The sequence below is a fragment of the Barbus barbus genome, assembly GCF_936440315.1.
Source record: "Barbus barbus genome assembly, chromosome: 11".
Lineage (NCBI taxonomy): Eukaryota > Metazoa > Chordata > Actinopteri > Cypriniformes > Cyprinidae > Barbus > Barbus barbus.
The window spans coordinates 27683865-27705035 of NC_136739.1; the positions used below are offsets into that span (position 1 = coordinate 27683865).

At 35.7% G+C, this 21171-nt stretch overlaps 1 protein-coding gene across 2 annotated transcripts in view; it reads right to left on the reverse strand.

The window, feature by feature from the left end:
* Positions 1-21171, reverse strand: part of LOC306876951 (dual specificity calcium/calmodulin-dependent 3',5'-cyclic nucleotide phosphodiesterase 1A-like) — a 69601-nt gene that overhangs the window by 13356 nt on the left and 35074 nt on the right. For both annotated transcript variants that reach the window (XM_079428420.1, XM_079428421.1), the window contains 2 exons: positions 7224-7337; positions 3563-3745 (listed from right to left, as the gene is read on the reverse strand). In XM_079428420.1, coding sequence (XP_079284546.1) covers positions 3563-3745; positions 7224-7337 — 297 coding nt within the window. The remainder of the gene's footprint in view (positions 1-3562; positions 3746-7223; positions 7338-21171) is intronic.

The window sequence follows — 21171 nt, forward strand, 5'->3', positions numbered from 1 at the left end:
CAAAATTATGATATTTAAATGCAAAATTTTTTTTTGGAATTTAGGTAAGTGAATCTGCGAGAACCCTTTAAGCTTACACTGTAAGTGACATTATACAAGACCATTAAATTGTTAATCACAATCAGGAGGGTTTTATTAAGGTCTGGAGTATAAATGGAGCTTTACCGAAGTGTTTAAGAGATGAGGACGGAGGAAAGGATATTACATCCAGGGATAAAACTGCAGAAACAACACTGGACTTTCTGGATTTTAACAGCGGCAATAAATTCAGTTGTGATCCATCTACATATGGTTGATTGAACCTTCACAGAACTTTATTCCCCTGTACAAGTACATTCAAGTGGGAATAAAAACAAAGAATATGCAGGACATAACACTAAAACTTTCCTTTTTTAATGAGACTGGAAAAGCACTTAAAATGCTATGTTATTTCTTACAGTCCAGAGTCCAAAATAATAGTACATAGTGATCAAATTCAGTTCCAGCGTTCTTATTAACAATCACAATAATGGAAAATGAAGAGGTTTGCACTATGCAGAATTCTCTTATCTCTTAATATCAACTAAATATCTCTTAATATCAACTAAATCATTCCAACTTTAATTTTGATGGTAATTATATATATATATACAGTGGTGTGAAAAAGTGTTGGCCCCCTTTTTTTTGCATGTTTGTCACACTTTGTTTCAGATAATCAAACAAATGTAAATATTAATCAAAGATAACACAAGTAAACACAACATGCAGTTTTTGAATGAAGTTTTTTATTATGAAGGGAAAACAAAATCCAAACCCACATGGCCCTGTGTGAAAAAGTGCTTGCCCCCTAAACCTAATAACTGGTTGGGCCACCCTTAGCAGCAACAACTGCAATCAAGCGTTTGCGATATCTTTCAATGAGTCAGTTACAGCGCTGTGGAGGAATTTTGGCCCACTCATCTTAGCAGAATTGTTGTAATTCAGCCACATTGGAGGGTTTGAGCATGAACCGCCTTTTTAAGGTCATACCACAGCATCTCAATAGGATTCAGGTCAGGACTTTGACTAGGCCACTCCAAAGTCTTCATTTTGTTTTTCTTCAGCCATTCAGAGGTGGATTTGCTGGTGTGTTTTGGATCATTGTCCTGCTGCAGAACCCAAGTTCGCTTCAGCTTGAGGTCACGAACAGATGGCCGGACATTGTCCTTCAGGATTTTTTTGGTAGACAGCTGAATTCATGGTTCCATTTATCACAGCAAGTCTTCCAGGTCCTGAAGCAGCAAAACAGCCCCAGACCATCACACGACCACCACCATATTTTACTGTTGGTATGATGTTCTTTTTCTGAAATGCTGTGTTACTTTTACGCCAGATGTAATGGGACACACACCTTCCAAAAAGTTCAACTTTTGTCTCGTCAGTCCACAGAGTATTTTCCCCAAAAGTCTTGGGGATCATCAAGATGTTTTCTGGCAAAACTGAGACGAGCCTTTATGTTCTTGTTGCTCAGCAGTGGTTTTCGTCTTGGAACTCTGCCATGCAGGCCATTTTTGCCCAGTCTCTTTATTATGGGGGAGTCATGAACACTGACCTTAACTGAGGCAAGTGAGGCCTGCAGTTCTTTAGATGTTGTTGTGAGGTCTTTTGTGACCTCTTGGATGAGTCGTCGCTGCACTCTTGGGGTAATTTTGGTCAGCTGGCCACTCCTGGGAAGGTTCACCACTGTTCCATGTTTTCTCCATTTGTGGATAATGGCTCTCACTGTGGTTTGCTGGAGTCCCAAAGCTTTAGAAATGGCTTTATAACCTTTTCCAGACTGATAGATCTCAATTACTTTCTTTCTCATTTGTTCCTGAATTTCTTTGGATCTCAACATGATGTGTAGCTTTTGAGGATCTTTTGGTCTACTTCACTTTGTCAGGTAGGTCCTATTTAAGTGATTTCTTGATTGCGAACAGGTGTGGCAGTAATCAGGCCTGGGTGTGGCTAGAGAAACTGAACTCAGGTGTGATAAACCACAGTTATGTTTTAACGGGGGGGGGGGGGGGGTCTTAAATGCCACTATAAATTATAACATTATTGTCATACTGAATATCAAATCAAAATTAAATGAAAAATAATATACAACTTAGAATGTTATATTATTCTTAAATAAAATATTATAATAAACTTAAATTAAACCCCTAATGTAATGTAAGCTTCCTTACTGAGAAATTAGCTATTTGTTGGAAATTAAAACAAACAAATGTGCACAAACAAATTATAATTAATAACGTTTTAACACTTAATAAACATTCAATGCATATTTCTGAATTTCTGAGTTTGATGTAGCCTTTTATTCCTCAAAATAACAAATGGTATCATTAAGAGAGCCCTAGCATGCGTTCAATATCACACAGCACCCGGTGATCAGCGCTTCAAGCTCAACAGGTGTCAATGACATTCTGAATGAGTTTCCATGGAAATGAGGAGCTCTGCCCATGTAAGAGCGAGCGGCTCGTGCGCATTACTCAGACATGAGGGTACATGCCACAGAGACGGCTGCGATGCAAATGGAATGGATCGAGACAATCATTTTCAGTTACTGGAAAAGATTATGCAGAACAAGCCCTTAAGTGTGTTTTACGTGTCTGTAATCTTGGTAGACATTTTCCCAGTTAGTAGGAAAAAAACCGGCAGGTCTGTGAAATGGGACTGTCTGCTTGATTTAAACTCACTTAGAGGCCGCAAGTAAAATGGTCAAACAAAGGCTCTATCCCAAAACCTAGTGAGCAGCCCACCTAGACCGCTACCTTTAAAGGAAATACCTTGGTCAAGATGGAACCCAAGTAACTGATTTAGAATGCTCTACATTCTTTTTTAATTTGAGTTTAATGTTAGCATGTTTCTCATTCAACAACGTGATATTCATTCACACTTTATTTTAAGGTCAGATTCTTGCTATTAACATACCATTAACTATGACTTTTGCCTCAATAAACTTCTAATTTGCTGCTTAATAATAGTTACTAAGGTAGTTATTTAGGTATTGGGTAGGATTAGGGATGTAGAATATGGTCATGCAGAATATGTGCTTTATAAGTACTAATAAACAGCCAATATGTTAATAATAGTCATACTAATAAGCAACTAGTTAATAGTGCAACTTTAATAAAATGAACTTTTACTGATATTTTTCAGTACTGAATCAAATATAAGTATATTTCTATTTATTTTGAAGAATGTTGGTTATCAAGATGTTTCGGTTCCCATTGACTTCTATTGTATTTATTTATTTTTTTTGTCCGATGGGAACTGAGACTGTTTGGATACCAACATTCTTCAAACGATATCAGAACAACATTAGGGTGAGTAAACAATGACAGAATATTCATTTTTGGGTGAGCTTAATAAATATTATCATGAGGTTTTGTGTAAAATGTTACTGACAATGATTAACTTAGCATAAAGCACAATGCATTTATTATTAAATGAATCATTGAGAGTTTCCTAATCATGACCTTTGGTCATGTTGAAGCTAATTATAAATCATTTCTGATTATGGTGAACATACTAACTCTTGGATAACAAACAGAATAGATACCGTTCAACAAAGATCCCAGCCTGAACGGCGTGAACGATGCTGCGGAACCTGGGCTTTTCTTCCGGCCGTCTGCGCACCACTCCCATCTTCCTGGTGAAGGTGGAGGCCAGCCAATCTCGCACCTCCATGGGCACAGAGTCTGCCTGGATATCACTGAGCTCATCCTCTGTGTCCAGAAGCCGCCTGGAGAACAACAAACATTTTCACAGAGGACATTACCACAAAGAGCCTACAGCAGCTGCTGTGAAGAGCCTGCAGCATGACCTTTACCAAGATAAATATTATATGCGAAGTAGAAGAGTGTAATTGGTAGCAATTGTGCAACTGGTAGCAGTTTTTATTTAACTGATTGAAAATATTTCTTAACCATAAAATTGAAAATTGTCTGCTTTCAAATATTAAGTTCTAAATATTGCAATTAGAAAAATAAACAACAACATAAGTAAATAAAAACAGAAAACATTCATCACCATCATGTCAACTGTCAACACTGTTCTGGGCTGGGCTGTCAACGTTAACGCATGCGATTAATCTAAAAAGTTTTACGTGTTAATATTTTTTTAACGCAAATTAATCGTTTGATAAGGTTTGACCCCAACTTCTTGCCGTCATCGCAGCGTAATTATTGGTAATTATTGCCTGCGTCTCAATGTGCACACTATCCATTCTAAATTCTATGTGATATTAGTAATTTTCAATACTATTTAGGTGGATAGTATGCACATTGGGACGCAGAGATTGTGTGATTGTGAGGTGCCGGGCTAAACAAAAGTGACGCGTATGCGAGAGAGAGAGCGAGTGTGTCCGAGAGAGAGCGAGTGTGTCCGAGAGATATACACTCATATGTGATAAGGTTTACAGCGAACCAGTGTTGCCAGGGTCACGGTTTTCTCCCACAATTGGGCTATTTTGAAAATACAGTCGCGGGAAAAATTACAGATCCTTGGGTTGCATTTTTTTTACATTTACATTTATTAATTTAGCTGACGCTTTTATCCAAAGCGACTTACAATTGCTATATATGTCAGAGGTCGCACGCCTCTGGAGCAACTAGGGGTTAAGTGTCTTGCTCAGGGACACATTGGTGTCTCACAGTGGATTCGAACCCGGGTCTCTCACACCAAAGGCATGTGTCTTATCCACTGCGCCATCACCACCCCATTTTTGGGCTACTTTTACAATGTACAAATGTTGCCAGTATAAAGGCTGATAATGTCTGAATTAAAACAAAAGAATAAAAATAGGGATTATGTCTCATACCTGGCGGAGGTGTGAAAGGTTCTGTTTCCTTAAACTAGTTTGTCATGCATGTCTTTAGATCACATTTACAGGTAAATCCTAATATTTAAAATTTGCGATTAATTGTGATTAATCACAGTCCATGACTGTGATTAACGCGATTCATTTTTTTAATCGATTGACAGCACTAATATATATAAATATAAATAAAACAGATTCTCATTACTGTATATATATTACAATAATGAGAATAAAAAAACTAAATTAAAATGTATAATTGTCCTAAAATATTAATTATTTTATTTATGCAATAGATCTCTCTATATTATTAATAGTACTGTAGTAGTATAAAATACTATACAATTTCTTTATACTTTTATACAAAGTAGTAGTATATGGTAAAATGTGATGTTTTTTGTGACCAATAAACCCAAATGCAGTTCCACACCTGTGTGATGTTCTGAACTGAAGGTGCTGTTTACAAGTACGTGCAGACAGAGAGCAAGAAAACGTCTCCACAGTCACTTGCTCATTTTCTCATAGTGCCGTGACTCATCCTGCCCTCGCTCTATTGGAGAGAAAGCCGGCATTCAACGCTGAAGTACTTTAAGCAACCAGCATAAGATTAAATAAATAATCTTTTCCTGAGAAATGAATGCGGCAGAAAGAATAGCGACTGTTATTGCTCAGTCTTACGTAGGAAGCCCGACCGGCGCAGGAAATGCGACATGTTATCATAACAAATATTCGCCGAGTTCCAGTAACAAGCTAAAATTGTTCAAAGCTGCTACCATGGAAATACATCCTGTGCCTGTCATTAGGAAAACGTAATTAGCCATAGCCAAGTCTGTCTAAACACAAGCCCATCAAACGAGAGGCTGTCACGGCTCTAGTGGGACAACGCTAGCGCTCTGTACACGTCAGTCTGAAGCAAATCCGAGCGACAGAGCTCTAGGTCTCAGTTAATTAGGATCGAGGGCCCATGGGACACGCGGCTCTGCCGACTAACTGTGAGGCTGACTTCTGCAGGAAGCGAGCTGAACATGAATACTCTTCAGATGAATGTGAAACACCTCCTGCTAACTGCTGGAGATAGAGATGAGAATGCTTGAACAACAAAAGGGTGGACAAGATGAATAATCCTTCAGGGAGAGAGCACTCATACCATTTATATGTGTTGAACCCTTCCCATGGTCTCCATCAAAGTAAAAAACAGAGAAGGAGAGACAACCAAGCAGCTATGATTATCTAGAAGAAAACAAGATGCATCCTTAAATGGGAAGGAAGAAATGTTAAAATCATGAAACTACAAGAGCAGCTATAAGGCGTTAAATCCATATACTGTTTGTCCCATATTTTAGCGTTTTACTCTCAAACAACTGAGAATGCATTTGAATAAAATTACAGATTAAACAAAATATTTTGTGTTTTTTTTGTCTCTTATGCTATCTTATGTTAAGTAAAATCAGTAATATTGTGAAATGTCATTACAATTTAAAATAACTTCTTTGTATTTTCATTCAAATGTATTCAAAGCTGAATTTTCAGTTATTATCATTACTCCATACTTCTGTGTCACATGCTCTTTCAGAAATTTGCTGCTTCAGAAATATTTCTTATTATTACCAATGTCAAAACTGTTGTCCTGCTTAATATTTTTGTGTAAACTGCGATTTGTTCAGGGTTCTTTAATGAATAGAAATTTTAAAAGAACAGCATTTATTTGAGCAATGCAAACGTTTTATCACTTGTGATCAATTTAACACATCTCTGTTGAATTCAAGTATTAATTTCTTTTAAAAAATCAAGATCAAGGAAAATCAAGAGCGATTAACAGCAACTTTTATATGTTGGGTTTTACAATTTTGTCTAAATGCTGATGATATGTTTATTAATGTCTAATGCTGAAGTTGAACTGTCTGTAAATATTTAAAGTTCTTTACACTTTAAAAAATATTTGAATAAGTTGTATAGCCTATAAGTTGTAAATAAAACAAAACTCATTGAAGCTGCTTGAAATTCAAGATCAAGAAAATAATGTTTTAAACTTTCTACTTCTAAAAATATCAAGTATTACTTTCTGGTATTTGAATGTCCGAGTGAAAATTGTTTCAAAGCCTAAGTGTAGTGTTATAAATCACCATGGTAGAAGCTAAACTGATATGTATGTAATTAGAAAGTGACAATTTACAAGGCCATTAAAGATTTAATGAACTCATAAGCCAAAATCATAGCTAACAGGCATATACTGTACTGCGCTGTACAGCATTTTGATTTTGTTGACAACATAGTCTGCTGTCACCTGCCACCAGAATCTCAAATGGCATATATTGTACAAAGAACAAAAGAGTGTAACTTCTTTTCCACCGCTGAAGTTAGCAACCTTCTATGTGAGACTGTTGAAAGCCAAGCGTTCACTTACCTAGTTTCATCAATGTACACGGCTTCCAGAACCGATGCGGCATATTCAATGTTTTTCCTCAGATCTACGACATTCACCTCCCCCTTATCCAGCTGCTTCACCAGACATCTCAATCTGCAGGAAAACAACAATCGCTGCTTCAATGTGAGGAAATTCAGGAAAATTCCACATCTGATCTGAAAGCTCTGATGTTATTCTTTGACATTCCACTATCGGCTACAGAAATAGTTCACATTTTTACATCATTTATTCAACCTCATATCGGTATTATGTTCTTTCATCTGTGAAACGCAAACAGAGATGTTCAGAGTTTGGCTCCGAACCCTAAAGCACTGTCTATTTTCATTAAAAAGAGCAGCTCTGAAAGGAAGTCATACGGGTTTGGAATGACAAGAGGGTGTGTAATGATGATAAAAATTCTCATTGTTGTGTGAATTTTTCCGTGAATAACTACAATGAACACACACAGAGAGATATCTGTCCGTGACACGCAATCTGTTTTATAAAACAAATGAAATGGATAAATGAGACAGACACTGCCAATTCCACACCCACAGAAAAACAAAGAGCGTTAAACATATAAAATAAAAGATTACAGTTCATCAGCATCTTAATCATCAAATCTCATGAGCCAAAACGCTACGCTCAGTTAATCTCTCATGGCACTCACAATAAGACTTTTTTTTTTAATAAGCAGAGCAAATATCTTGGCAGAGTTAATGTGAGGTAACCCTGTAAATATGTAGGTCGAAAAAACAAAGTTAACATTTGACAGTAATGAATTCCATGTAATCCAATCACATGCTGCCTCCCATTCCTTGTTTTTTGAACAACATCCCTCTTATCGCTCCTGAAAAACGATAGCGTAGCAATGATTTACACTGTGCAATGAGATGAAAGCACAAAAATATATTACAAATATCACATAACTCCACCGAATACTCATTGTCATGTAACAATTTAGTCTCTGATGATTCTCTTAAAACAGTTATTAATAATAAAAAAAGAATTAGAGGAACTCAGAACATTGGTCTTTTTTATTTGGCAAAATCTAATCTGACCTTGTTTGCACCTTGTGGTGAACCCTGTGTATTTGCTCTGGTGAAGTCTTCTCTTGATTGTACTTTGACAGTGAAACACCTACCTCCTGGAGAGTGTACTTCTCTTGGCTGGATGTTGTGAAAGGGTTTTTCTTTACCATAGAATATTCTCTGATCATCCACCACTGTTGTCCTCCGTGGACGTCCAGGCCTTTATATATTGCTGAGCTCACTATAGTACAGTGTTAATTTTGGCAGGCATTTTTGATTTAGTCTTAGTCTTTATCTTGAGACGAAAATGCTTAATAGTCTTAGTCACATTTTAGTCATTTGAGTCTTTCATAGTTTTAGTCGATGAAAAGTCATTGCATTTTTGTCAACTTTTAGTCATTACTTTTAGTCAAACTGCAGTTACCAACATTTATTTTGGTAGCTATTTTATATGTAGTATTCAAACAAAAATAGTCATCAATACTTCTCTCTTTAGACCAAAACAATTAAGCTTAATTATGAGAAATTTGAATCAAGGATTGAATTTGGAAAAACTGGAATACATTTTCATTTTTTGGTAGAAATATAAATTAAACTCATTTTTCAGATACAGTAGGTTTACTTAACAAGTATACATTTATTTAACATCTTTTGTTGGTTAACATTTATGACAGATAATTAGGCATGCTGTCCATTTAAGACAGAAGGTATGTATGTAATAGCCTACTGACATTCATTCAGTTTTCACCCACCTGTTTAAGCTCACTTAAACCATAACGGACTGTATTTCCGTGAGATACTCTACATGAGAGACATTTGGACTGCTGTGTGTGTATTTGAGCACTGAGAACTGATCGCGCGCTGTATGAGAACTGAAGAAGTGGAGCGCGCGCGAGAGAGAGCACTTCTATCAGCGTGTTTCTGCCTATCGCACCTTCACTGACTTTAAGTTAATCGACAATGAATTGTGACTCCCGGGAAAAATGGGACGTCTGGTCACCCACTCCCTAACCCTTTCGGTTGCTGAGGCCATTGTTTCAGATCGCTAGTTCGCGTTTTGGTAGTCTATCCGTCCACCGCGGCTACTGAGACTAGATATGCAAACGCCCCTTATCCAATGACAGAGACGCACATTTTGAAAGACAAGACAGTTAACTTAGCCTATAGGATGTATTTTGAATGTCAGGTAGTCCTCAAATAACATTTTAGTCCCGTCTCGTCTTGTTAACGAAGATGTGGCATACATTTCGTCATAGTTTTTATCATCAGATATTAGTTTTACCTCGTCAACGTCTCCTCTTAGTCACAGAAAAAAGGTTCGTCGACGAATATTTTTCGTCGTCGTCTTCGTCAACGAAATTAACACTGCTATAGTACATTATTTTTTTCTCAGAATGTCTCCCAAAATATTGATTTGGCCGCTCCTAATGTTCCTGCTATCTCTCTGATGGATTTGTTTTGTTGTTGAAGCCTAACAATCGTCTGTTTCACTTGTATGGAGAGATCCTTTGACCGCATGATATAGGTTCACAGCAACAGCTTCCAAATGCAAATGGCACACTTAGAATCAACTCCAGACCTTTTACCAGCTTAATTTATGTAGAAATAACGAAGGAATAGCCGACGCCTGTCCATTTTTTACTTTTGGTTCCTTGAAAAAGAGGGGAGGTACATATTAAAGAGATGTAAATCCTTAACCGTTCCTCCAATTTTGATGGGAATATCCTCAAATTAAAGCTCAGAGTGAGCACAATAATCCCATATTCATTATATAACTGTAACTTGAATATGTTTTGGTCAGCAGCCAAAATAATAAAAAATTCTTTATTGGTGAGGTATACGCTAATCCATTCAGATGAGTCCCAGACAACACCGAAGTAGCACCCACTCACCTGTCAATCACATGGCACTAAGGTATCTAACAGGTATCTGTAGCTTTAAAAGAAACAACCATGTGATTGATGGCTAACATTGGCACAGTCTGTCATTCAGTTAATACAGGTATTCCACTAAAAGGGTAGGTAACACTTCTGTTAATCAACCAAGTGGGCAGAGTTATGGAGCGATAATCTCAAAATGGCCAAATGTCCTCTGATTAATGTCTGTTTTCAATCACCCAGTCGCTTTTTTGTTTATGACTGGTCTGTAACGTAACAATTTGAATAAACACCTCTTCATCAGTGTGCTATTGACAGATAACACGTACGCCTGAACTCAAACTGGATGAGGCTCTCTGCCACAGAAACGCCACGACAGGATGAAAGACAAACAACAGCAGGAATACAAACAGATGAAACCATTGGTTAAGTGAAAAACTGAGTGAAAGAAACAGCAGTGAACACAGAGCATGTTGTTTTTGTCGGTGTTGATTCTCTTGAAGTCTGACCTGATTCTCTAGCCATTTCCAATTCCAGTCACGATAGGATCTGGAATGATGTCTGACTCTGATTGTCGTCTGGGGTGGATCAGAATAACATCTGATTTGAAAATGATGCAAATGTTCACGGTAAACTGCTCTCAAAGCCAAGCTAGTCATTCTTGCATTCATTGCAAATTGTCTGTCAAGTGTGACCGGAAAGAATTAATTACCTTTACTGTGAAAATGTGGGTCTGATATTCCTGCGGCTCCTTTAATGTGAAGATTTTGTCAAATTACTGGATTTCATCACCACAAACTGAGAGCAGAAGTACGAAATGCTTCATGATATAAGCATAAAATGATATTCAATGACATCCAATGAGTTTTTGCAGCCCAGAGGAAAATATTATTGCTCACACGTTGTAAATAAAACTAATCATTCTTTTTTCTTCAAAATTTCATGTTTGATTAAATGTTACTTTGTTGTTCCTTGGTAATTATTTGTGAAATTTACTAGTGATTTCTGACTGAAAATAGTTTCAAAGTAAACCCTACACCTTTTGGACTATTCATTTCAACTTCAATTTAAACCGAGCTGCAAAAATAAGGAATGAAGTTTCCCGAAAACTTCCCCCATCTGCTATTGGTCATCCAAATTAATGCCATTGGTTAAGCCAATCAAACAATAAGAGCAGCAAACAACAAAGAGTTTTGATAGCGATTTTCCCCAGAATTTAACCAACAAATGGATATTATGCTGGGACAGGAGAAAGGAACCACATTTAAAGCTTAAATCAATAGTTCACCCAAAAATGAATATTAGCTGAAAACGTACTTATCCTTAGATTGACTCTTCATCTAAATAGATTTGAAGAAATTTAGCATTTAGCTTGCATATCATTTGCTCTCCAATGGATCCTCTGCAGTAAATGGGTGCCGTCAGAATGGGAGTCCACACAGCTAATAAAAACATCACCACAAGTAACCCACATGACTCCAGCCAATCAAGTAACATTTTGTGAAATGAAAAGCTGATTGTTTATTAAAATCAAATCCATCAAGTTTTTAAATTCTAACTAAAATACAGGTCCTCTATCCATAATATTAATTTATCCAGTGAAATTACTTGTGGATTATTGTAATGTTTTATCAGCTGCTTGGACTGTCATTCTGACGGCACCCATTCACTGCAAGGATCCATTGGTGAACAAATGATGCAATGCAAAATTTCTCAAAATCTGCTGAAGAAACAACCAATGAAGAAACAAACTCATCTACATCTTGGAAGGCCTGAGGGTGATCTAAATTCAAAAAGCCTTTAAATCTAAATTCATAAAGATAAACAAGCACATTAAAATAACATTAAACATTTGTAATGTGAATAGAGTTGTTGCCACACAACAATCAACAGGAGTATGAGTGAGGACAGAATTTGGCTCAGGTTAAGAGGCCGGGGGCGAACAACACTGCGGTGACATGTCAGCCTATCAGGGCCTATTTTTACCTGGAGTGTGTGAAAGTGCGTGAGAGAGACGGGCTCCATCTGACTTGTAGAGAGTGGCAGAGGAAAAGGGCAGGAGATTGATAAGGACTTTGGAAGCATTGTGAACAACACTAATTCCTTCCCTTGCTTTATGGTAAACTACTGTGTCGATCCCCGACTTTGAGCATCTGGGTAATGAAGTATAATGGAAAGAAGGGTGTGTATTACACACACAAACCCACCCACCCACCAAAAATGTCACAATATGTATAAGTATCACATAATTTCTGCAGGCTGTAGAAGGGAGGACTTTCCAAAGCATAATAACCACACAGCACTGTGTAAGGAAGGGCTTTACAGTTCACAATCAAGATCTAGTAAAGATCTTCTTTACTCTTTTCTCTGGTATCATCCTGTCTAAACATTGTTTCACGAGTTTGCGTGCCCATATAATCTTAGCATTAGTGGTAAACAGATTTGGCTTGATGTCTGCAATGGAGGGCTCAGAGAGACTATTCTACTCAAGCTCTGATAGCCCCCCTATAGACAGAAGGATAAATGAAATAAATATGCATAAAGGAGGAGATGGGGAGGGATGCCAAAAGAACTAACAACGGAAGTAGTAAGAGGCTGTTTTTAATATTCTGATATTAATTGGAAGATTAGATGGGCGTACTCCTCCCGAAATTATGTTAATAACTTCACTTCTTTTTCATTCTCTCTTTAAAACAGTTTTAGATGAAGATAACAAACATTTGAACTATAGGTTATTTTATAGTTAACTAAAACTAAAACCATAAAAAACATTGTCGCTACTTGAAATAAAATGAACTAACTTTAACTAACAAAAATATATCTAATATGTAAAATTTTAACTAAAAATTTTTTATAATAGCATCTCAATGATACTAAAAAAATAATAAATAAATAAATAAAACTGGTTATTTAAATATTTACCTTAAATATTGTATACCGGAAATGGCGCATTTCACAGACGAGAATCCATAAAACACATTATTAGACTGGTTTCCAAGGCTGCATAATATATTAAACCTATTTAAAATGATAATTAAGCATAATTGTGAATTCACAAACGCTATGATTTAATTAATTAATTATATGCAATGCAGTTCTAACACAGTATATGCGCTTTAACTATTTAAATGCGTGTAGGTTAAAGGGATAATTCACCCAAAAATGAAAATTCTGTCATCGTTTACTCACTCTCAAGTAGTTCCAAACCTGTATGAATGTCTTTGTTCTGCTGAACACAAAGGAATATATTTTGAAGAAAGTTTGTAACCAGGCTGTTTTGGGACACCATTGACTTCAATAGTAGGAAAAAAAATACTATGGAAGTCACTGGTGCCCCAGAACTGCTCTGTTTCCCACATTCTTCAGAATATCTTCCTTTGTGTTCAGCAGAACAAAGACATTCATACAGGTTTGGAACTACTTGAGAGTGAGTAAACGATGACAGAATTTTCATTTTTGGGTGAACTATCCCTTTAAGTACATGCATCTCACAGCGGCCCCGTTCACAGTAGTTCCACAGAAACATCATGTACATGTGTGGAGCGTCTCAAACTCCATCTCTGCATGTTGTTGTGAGTTTGGGTTTATTATAACGTTCATCTGGGAACGCAATGTGCGCCATTTCATCAGATTTGTAAGGTAAATAATTTATAAATCTATGCAAACACAGGAGAATACATCGCGGTTTCAAAATAAAAGCTCAAACCCTCACTCTGAGTTTACATGTTTTGATGTCCACATATTCATTTAATTACAGTGGCTATGGCATTTCTGTCCTAAAGAAATGGCCAAATATTAAAGATTAAGTGGCCATTTGAATTAAATGTTGCTTGGTCAATATTAAACATGGATTAGATCGCACAGTAATGTGTAAAAACAATGGTCAGGCCGTTGGCGCCCCTGCAGGCCTTTGTTGTAATGCGTAATTTACATTAGCTCTATTGTTTATAATACATGATGTATTATAACAGATTTGTTCAATAAAACCATATGATTTCTTGCTTTTGATACTTTATTTGAACTAATTATTATTGCATCATTGCTATTATATGTATTTTAAGTCATTTTATTATAGGGCAGTATGAAATCCATTTTATTTCCAAATTCAATTTTTTTTTCCATTTTCATTTTTCTATACTCTGCTTTAATGGTTAAATTAAATTGTATTAATCAAAAAGCCTGTCTAATTAATTGAGTTTTACAGTTTTATCTGTACCAAATTCTGTTTTCCATTATTTTCTGGATTCCATTTGAATGGTTCCATTAAAGTTTAATAATCAAAAGCATCTCCAATTAATTGATTTAATATTTTTATAAAAAGTATTTATTTATTTATTTATTTTTCAGAAATACTGCACATTTACATTTTTCACCTAAATAAATTCTGGTAAATAATATTTCTGGTAAATACTCCTTTAAAAAGTGTTTTTTTTAATTATAATTTTAGTATTAGTAGACTAGAACATGTGGATATGTTGTCATTCTTACACTATAATACTGAACTTTGATTTCAGTGATTTGGACTATGAGATGGATGCTTCTTGCACTCTATGTTGCACTTTACTTTTGCTTTAAAAAAAGGATTTCATTATCAAAATTTTAATTTGGATTTAATTTGGTTTAATAAAGTATAGTTTAATAAAATATTCCTAAGTAAAATTGTTGATTTTTGTGGGAAATTAATCGTTTCGATTAATCGACAAATTAGTCGATAGATTAATCGAAATAAAAATAGTCGTTAGTGGCAGCCCTAAAATATTAAAATTTGTTTTACAGGCAAAACATAATGTGCCTAACTTATAAGAAAAGAAAGAAAGAAAGAAAGAAAGAAAGAAAGAAAGAAAGAAATCAATCAATCAATCAATCAATCAATCAATCAATCAATCAATCAATCTTTTGGACACCACATACTTCCAATATCATCTTTTGTGTTACTTCATTATTTTGATGAATTTTATTTTTTTCCTACATTTTAGTAGAAACAGAATAGTAATAGTACGACTAAAGATGGTAATAGTAAGAAAATAGTAATAATAAAGAAATAAGTGTGTCCTTTTAACTGCTAGTGTAAGAGAACAAAAATGCAAATGCTTTTATTTCGCATTTTTCTCATTTAATGCACCATTTTTAATATATTATTTATAAAATAACATTTGCAAAAACTGATTTCAGAAAGTCTTAGTATTCAGTTTGTCTCTCTTTTGATTTAATGACAACAGCGCTGATGCTGACATGAACAAAGCCTGATGATCATGTGCTCCAGCAGAGTTCCAAATAACATCTTGTGATTTAATGGAAGAAAGAAACAACATCAAATCCTAGTTTGTGGTCTCAAACGTTTGAACCCCTCTGTATATGACATTTAATATGACACAAATGCAACGGGATGCAGAGCCTTGAGTGCATCACCCTCCCTCTGGTCCCCTCACAACAGCTGTTGTGCTTATCAGCATTCACATGAAGCCTGTAAGAGTGTGTTTAACATTGAGGACAGCAAGAGAGCAGAACCTCCGACATGTGCTGCTCACTCAGATGATATATTAAATGTACTCATGCCAGTGTACTCTCAGTCCTCCTCTGATGTTTGCTCACATTATATTTGCCAGAAACGTTTATCCAAAGTTTATTCTAAGTATACATTTTAGAATTCTACAACACCACTTATTGAATACTGTGCAAAATATACTTTATAGTGCCTGCTATTTGCCATAATAGTGTATGTGAAATATGTGAATATGTATGATATGTGTAATATAATATGCGAAACAGCATGCATCGTGCAATTTTGTTTAAAAATGTCTTAATTTTTGGCAATTTGGTCAGAAAGTAAGCCAAGAAAGAGTTAATCATTCAAAGCACTGAAGGTCAAAACAAGTGCATTAGATTACATGATGCAGCCTTCAAATTTGTTATATATCACACATATTAGCAAATGTAGTAGGTCACTGGGGCATCGCATGCACATTTTTTGCATATTATGCACATTATGCATGCTATATACTACAGAAATACTCAAATAAATATACTAGTTTACAATGCACAGTGCATAAAACCTTCTCAAATGTGATTAAAAAAACGACTGTAACAAAGTCATCTGGTTATTATCAGAAAACAAACACTGACAGGGTGATCAGAACACAAAGCAGAGGGGTCTTGCATCACTCTGAAGATTTTTTATTTGTTTGCGATAATCAGCTTGTATGCTTGTTTTCAACATACACAATATAGCCACTAATAAATTAACTTATTGTTCAATAAAAGAAAAGAAGAAAGTATAATATGACTAATAGTGTAATAATGTGTCCTTTTGTTTTTTTTCTAAAGACCTAAGATGCAAATTAGCCTGTGCAACAACCTTTCAGCTAAGAATACAAATAAACACATAATAAAATAAAATAAAATAAATGTTTTACATGACATATTCACTATGGAGAGTGCTACAGTATATGAAGCCGTTATTAAAAACTGTTGATTAAAAACTGAAATAAAAAAAAATTGTAAAAAAAAAAAAAAAAATTAATGAAAATGAGCAAATTGGCAACAAAATGAAATAAGTTGAAGTGCTAAAATGACAAACAAAACCTGAAATAAAAAGAAATTGAAGCAATAAATATTAAAAAATGACAAAAGCATAAAACAAAATTACTAAAACTTAAACTAAAATTAAAATGAAGACTACAAAAATATCAAAATAAAACCTAAATCAAAATATAAAAATATACTAAAGTAACACCAATATGGAATCTGCTACCAATAAAATCGCTGTTTTTTAAAAGAAGTTACTGACAATTTAGCTGCAATCATTTTTATGGTAAGCGTATACTGACCATCGTAAAACTCTGAAAGTGATTCAACGGCGCCAGAGCCATTATATGACAGGCTTACGAGGCACCAGTGCCATCTTCTCTGGTTTAGTGGCCGTTAAACAGAAATATCTGACAAAATAAAGCAACTGACCAATTAAAATCAAGTATCCCAAAGAGTTGTGTGAATATGACTGCAAGCCTAGCTGAAAAACACATGAGATGAAGCGTGACGGGTTGACAGACCCATCCTGTCGAGTGGTTTCAGAGCACAGCCACTTAGACTGACAGTATTTTTGGAGACTTTGCCGTGGCCCCTGACACAGTGTACTGGGGATGGTCTTCAGACCCATATGGAAATGAAAATAAGCATCTAAAAGAGGCCTGCCTGGAAACAGACTGTTTTACTTCTATAGCAGGCCTCCCAGAAGCAAAAACACAGTAAAGAGAGCTGTATCGTCCTCTTTTAGCTGCATCTGGACTCTTCTGACCATGCAGTAACATGCTGCTCCATCTCAAACGTTCCTCAGGGACCTGTTCCAATCCATCCCCACCCCTTTTCTAAGTCCCCTGTTTCAAAATCTAGACCAACCGAGGCTTTTCATAGCTCAGTGTATCCGCCCAGGTCAGATTAGGGATTGCAAAACAAAACAAACCCTGGAAGTTTGCTTTGAGTTTTTCAAGAAGTGCTCCAGCTCGTTCTCTGAGGGTGCATGAGAAAGCCCTGGAGAAAGGCCGAGGGGTATGTTTCTCGTCGTCACTAGCAGCAGCCCAGTGAGACGCTGGCACAGGCAGTCGGCAGGCCATTGTGCCCCAGTCACACAAGTACAGAGGAAGGTCAACCTCAAACATTTTCCCATGAGCTTGCTGTGCCATTCTACGCGCAAAAGTCCTAAACTCAGAGCCGCTGCCGTCACTGACGGTCCCTCGGGGATCCGGCGAGGGCTTGGCGATGGAAAGGAAAAAAGAAAGGACGTGCTGCCAGCCTCTCAGACAGCTCTACATTCCTCACCCCACCCAGATGGCACCCATAGGACCACTCTGACCTGAGAATAATTAGAGAGGTGGGGAAGAGCGTGTGATGAGTCCAGAAAAGCAAACCAGCTCCTTTTAAGTACGAAAAATCGCATGCATAATCTGCACAAGCCGCCGCAAGCTGTTTCCCGCCCCATTTATTCTGACAAATAAATGGAAGTGTTCTCTGATGTCACAAATATCCTGCTGCTAACTTTTTAGTTCCAAAAAAGTCCCCTTGGCAACAGGGAAAATATTGTCACAAATTGTCCTCCCTGGATGCCAAGACTGCTTACCAAACGTATTTATAGACAGATTGTGAACACAGGCGAATATTTGGAAGAAAGTGGACTGTCATCATGCGTCAGTCCAATTTACTGACTGAGTTATGAATTTGAATATGAGCGAATATTACATTGAATTGAATATTACAGTAATAGCATACAATTAAAAGGCTTATGAAATAAATTAAAAGAACATAAAACCAAACTAAGGTAACACCTTATTTTAAGGTGTCCTTGTTACATGTTGTATGTACTTACTATTATAATAACAATAAATTATGCATAATTACATGCAAGTAACCCTAAGCCAAACCCTATAGTTAATTAATATTACTCAGTACTTAAACATATAATTACACTGTAACAAGGACACCTTCAAATAAAGTGTAACCCAAACTAAAATATTAATCCAATTACTGAGTCATTAAAATATATATTTAATAATAATAATAATAATATATTATTGTTATTATTAATTATAATTTAATTTGACTAGTGCTTTCTTTTTTTCAGTTTAAGACTAGTCATCTCCTCAGTAGTGGATGCACCTGTATGCATGTTTCTTATGGATTACATAATCTGAGAATAATACAATTTTAAATTAGACATTTCACTCTCTATAGAGATTTTTTAATGTCGGTAAGGCAAAGATATACACAGAGTTTCACGCTCAAGTTCATAGAGAACGAGACTGCAGAAAGCGCATACTGTTGCCTTTCATTATTTTACAAAAGTGCATTTTGTTGTTATTGTGAGTGTACACAAATAAACGTAGAGTCTTTACAGATTCGAAAGATGTATTACTTTTATCTGTATGAGCAAAAATGACGGAGTATTTTAAGAGCAGGTGAACGCACCGGTGCCTCCATCTGTCCAGCAGTGCAGCTTCCACGCTCCGCAGACACCTGAACAGTGCACATTTTTCTACATTAACAGATTGAGCTGCCATGTAAAGTTGCTAATACTTACATATTTCAGATGATAAGTCATATTTGAGGTGGATGAATGATAGGCGAGCGTTTGGATGTCCTACCCGATATACTGTTACCACATAGATCAGCCGTTAACGATCTGTCCGTCACGGACTGCATGACTTCGCCAATGTGGATTTTTTTTTATCATTTTTTTTCTGCGACTAATAAAATTTTGGTCGACCAAGCCTCTTCTGGTCGACTAACGATTAGTCGACTATTAGGGGGCAGCCCTAATAATAATAAAAGAAAAGATTTTCATTATATAATAATGTATTGCAAACAAACAAACAAACAATAAATACTAATATAGCACTTTTTCAAAGCTCAAGGTCTTTTTACATGAAAAGAAAATTACTGCATCCAATTAAATACATGGTGGGAGAAAAAAGGTGCTGCCATTAGTTTGGAATACCACACATAAAATGTCCCTACAGCCTGACAAATATCACTGAAGTAAATGTCTTGTTTGGATCAGGGAAGCAACCCACACTTTTTTAGACAATCAGAAAACTAGCCAATCAGAAACTCTCTTAATTTATGAATCAATTTGTACATTCACAGTTAACAATTTCTTATCATTCAGACAATACATCTTGTAATTGCTACAAGAAAGGGCCTGCAAAGAGGCTGGTGCCCAGCAGTCACGCAGAACCATAATTCCTGCAAGATTGTGCATGCATGGATTTGACTGGAGTACTTCAGGCCCTCTGGTGATGTGTTAAACCCAGGTTGACATAAGCAGTCTGCAGTGATCTGCGCTGCCAGAGAACAATTCCTCGAGCCAGCAGAGCTCTGATTAAACAAACATCCCATTCTTTACAAGCCTCAGTTTCTCCACAGGCCAAGTACTGAAGCCACATCTTAATGCCCGCAGCACAGGTTGGTTTACACTGCGTTGTAAACTAACCTCTTGAGTTCCCATTTGGAGCAGTTAAGCTGAAGCTCTAAATGCAAGAAACGTCGGTCTAGTCGTGTTTTGGCAGCACAGAGGGCACTGATTTACTGGCTAAGACTATCTCTGTTAAACATCTCCCCGTGCTTATCCTCCGCTAGCGATGTAAATCCCAACCCTTGGGGGATGTGAATGACTTTGTCATGACTATGTTCAAGAAACTGGACTAAAAAATAATGCCAAGTTGTGTTGTGATTAATTGTAATTTAAATATTGAAATTAAGGCAATTTATCATCTCTACTAAACCTGTAGGAGCTGTTTACACATCAGGACACATTCAGGACACAACATGTTCTGCCACAATAGCATATTACTATCTCTGAATTATCTTCATTCTCAGCAAACACTGATATATTCAATTAACTGCAGTTAATTAGATTCAAATGAGGAGCCCTACTATGAATTTAATCACAATAATAAAATAGCCATATCATAAAATAATAATAATTATTATGATTAAGATTATTATTATAATTAACTATTTTTTTTTACAAAAATATAACAACATCCAAATACAAAATCCATACATCAGTCACTCACATTTTTACATGGTATCCCACTACCAGCATATAAATATTATTAATATGAATAATAACTAATCAATAAACTACTATTACAACTAATTATTATTATTAATTATACCATTATATTATCAAATATGTAATTATATTATATATTATTTACTATGTATCATTATTTAAATCTTTAACATGCTTTCCAAAAATATAATGACATCTATTTACAAAATCCTTACATCAGTCACTCACAAGGAATGATATCACAGCATATAAATGATATTAATAATAATAATAATAACAGTAGTAATAATAAAATAATAATAATAATACTTATTATTAATAACAATAATTAGAATTATTTATAAAATAAATCAATATTGTTACTACACCGAATAATAATAATAATAATAATAATATCTATACATTTTTCATTATGCAACAGCAGCAGCAACAACAACAACAATAATAATGATTATAATAATACAAAGCTTAAG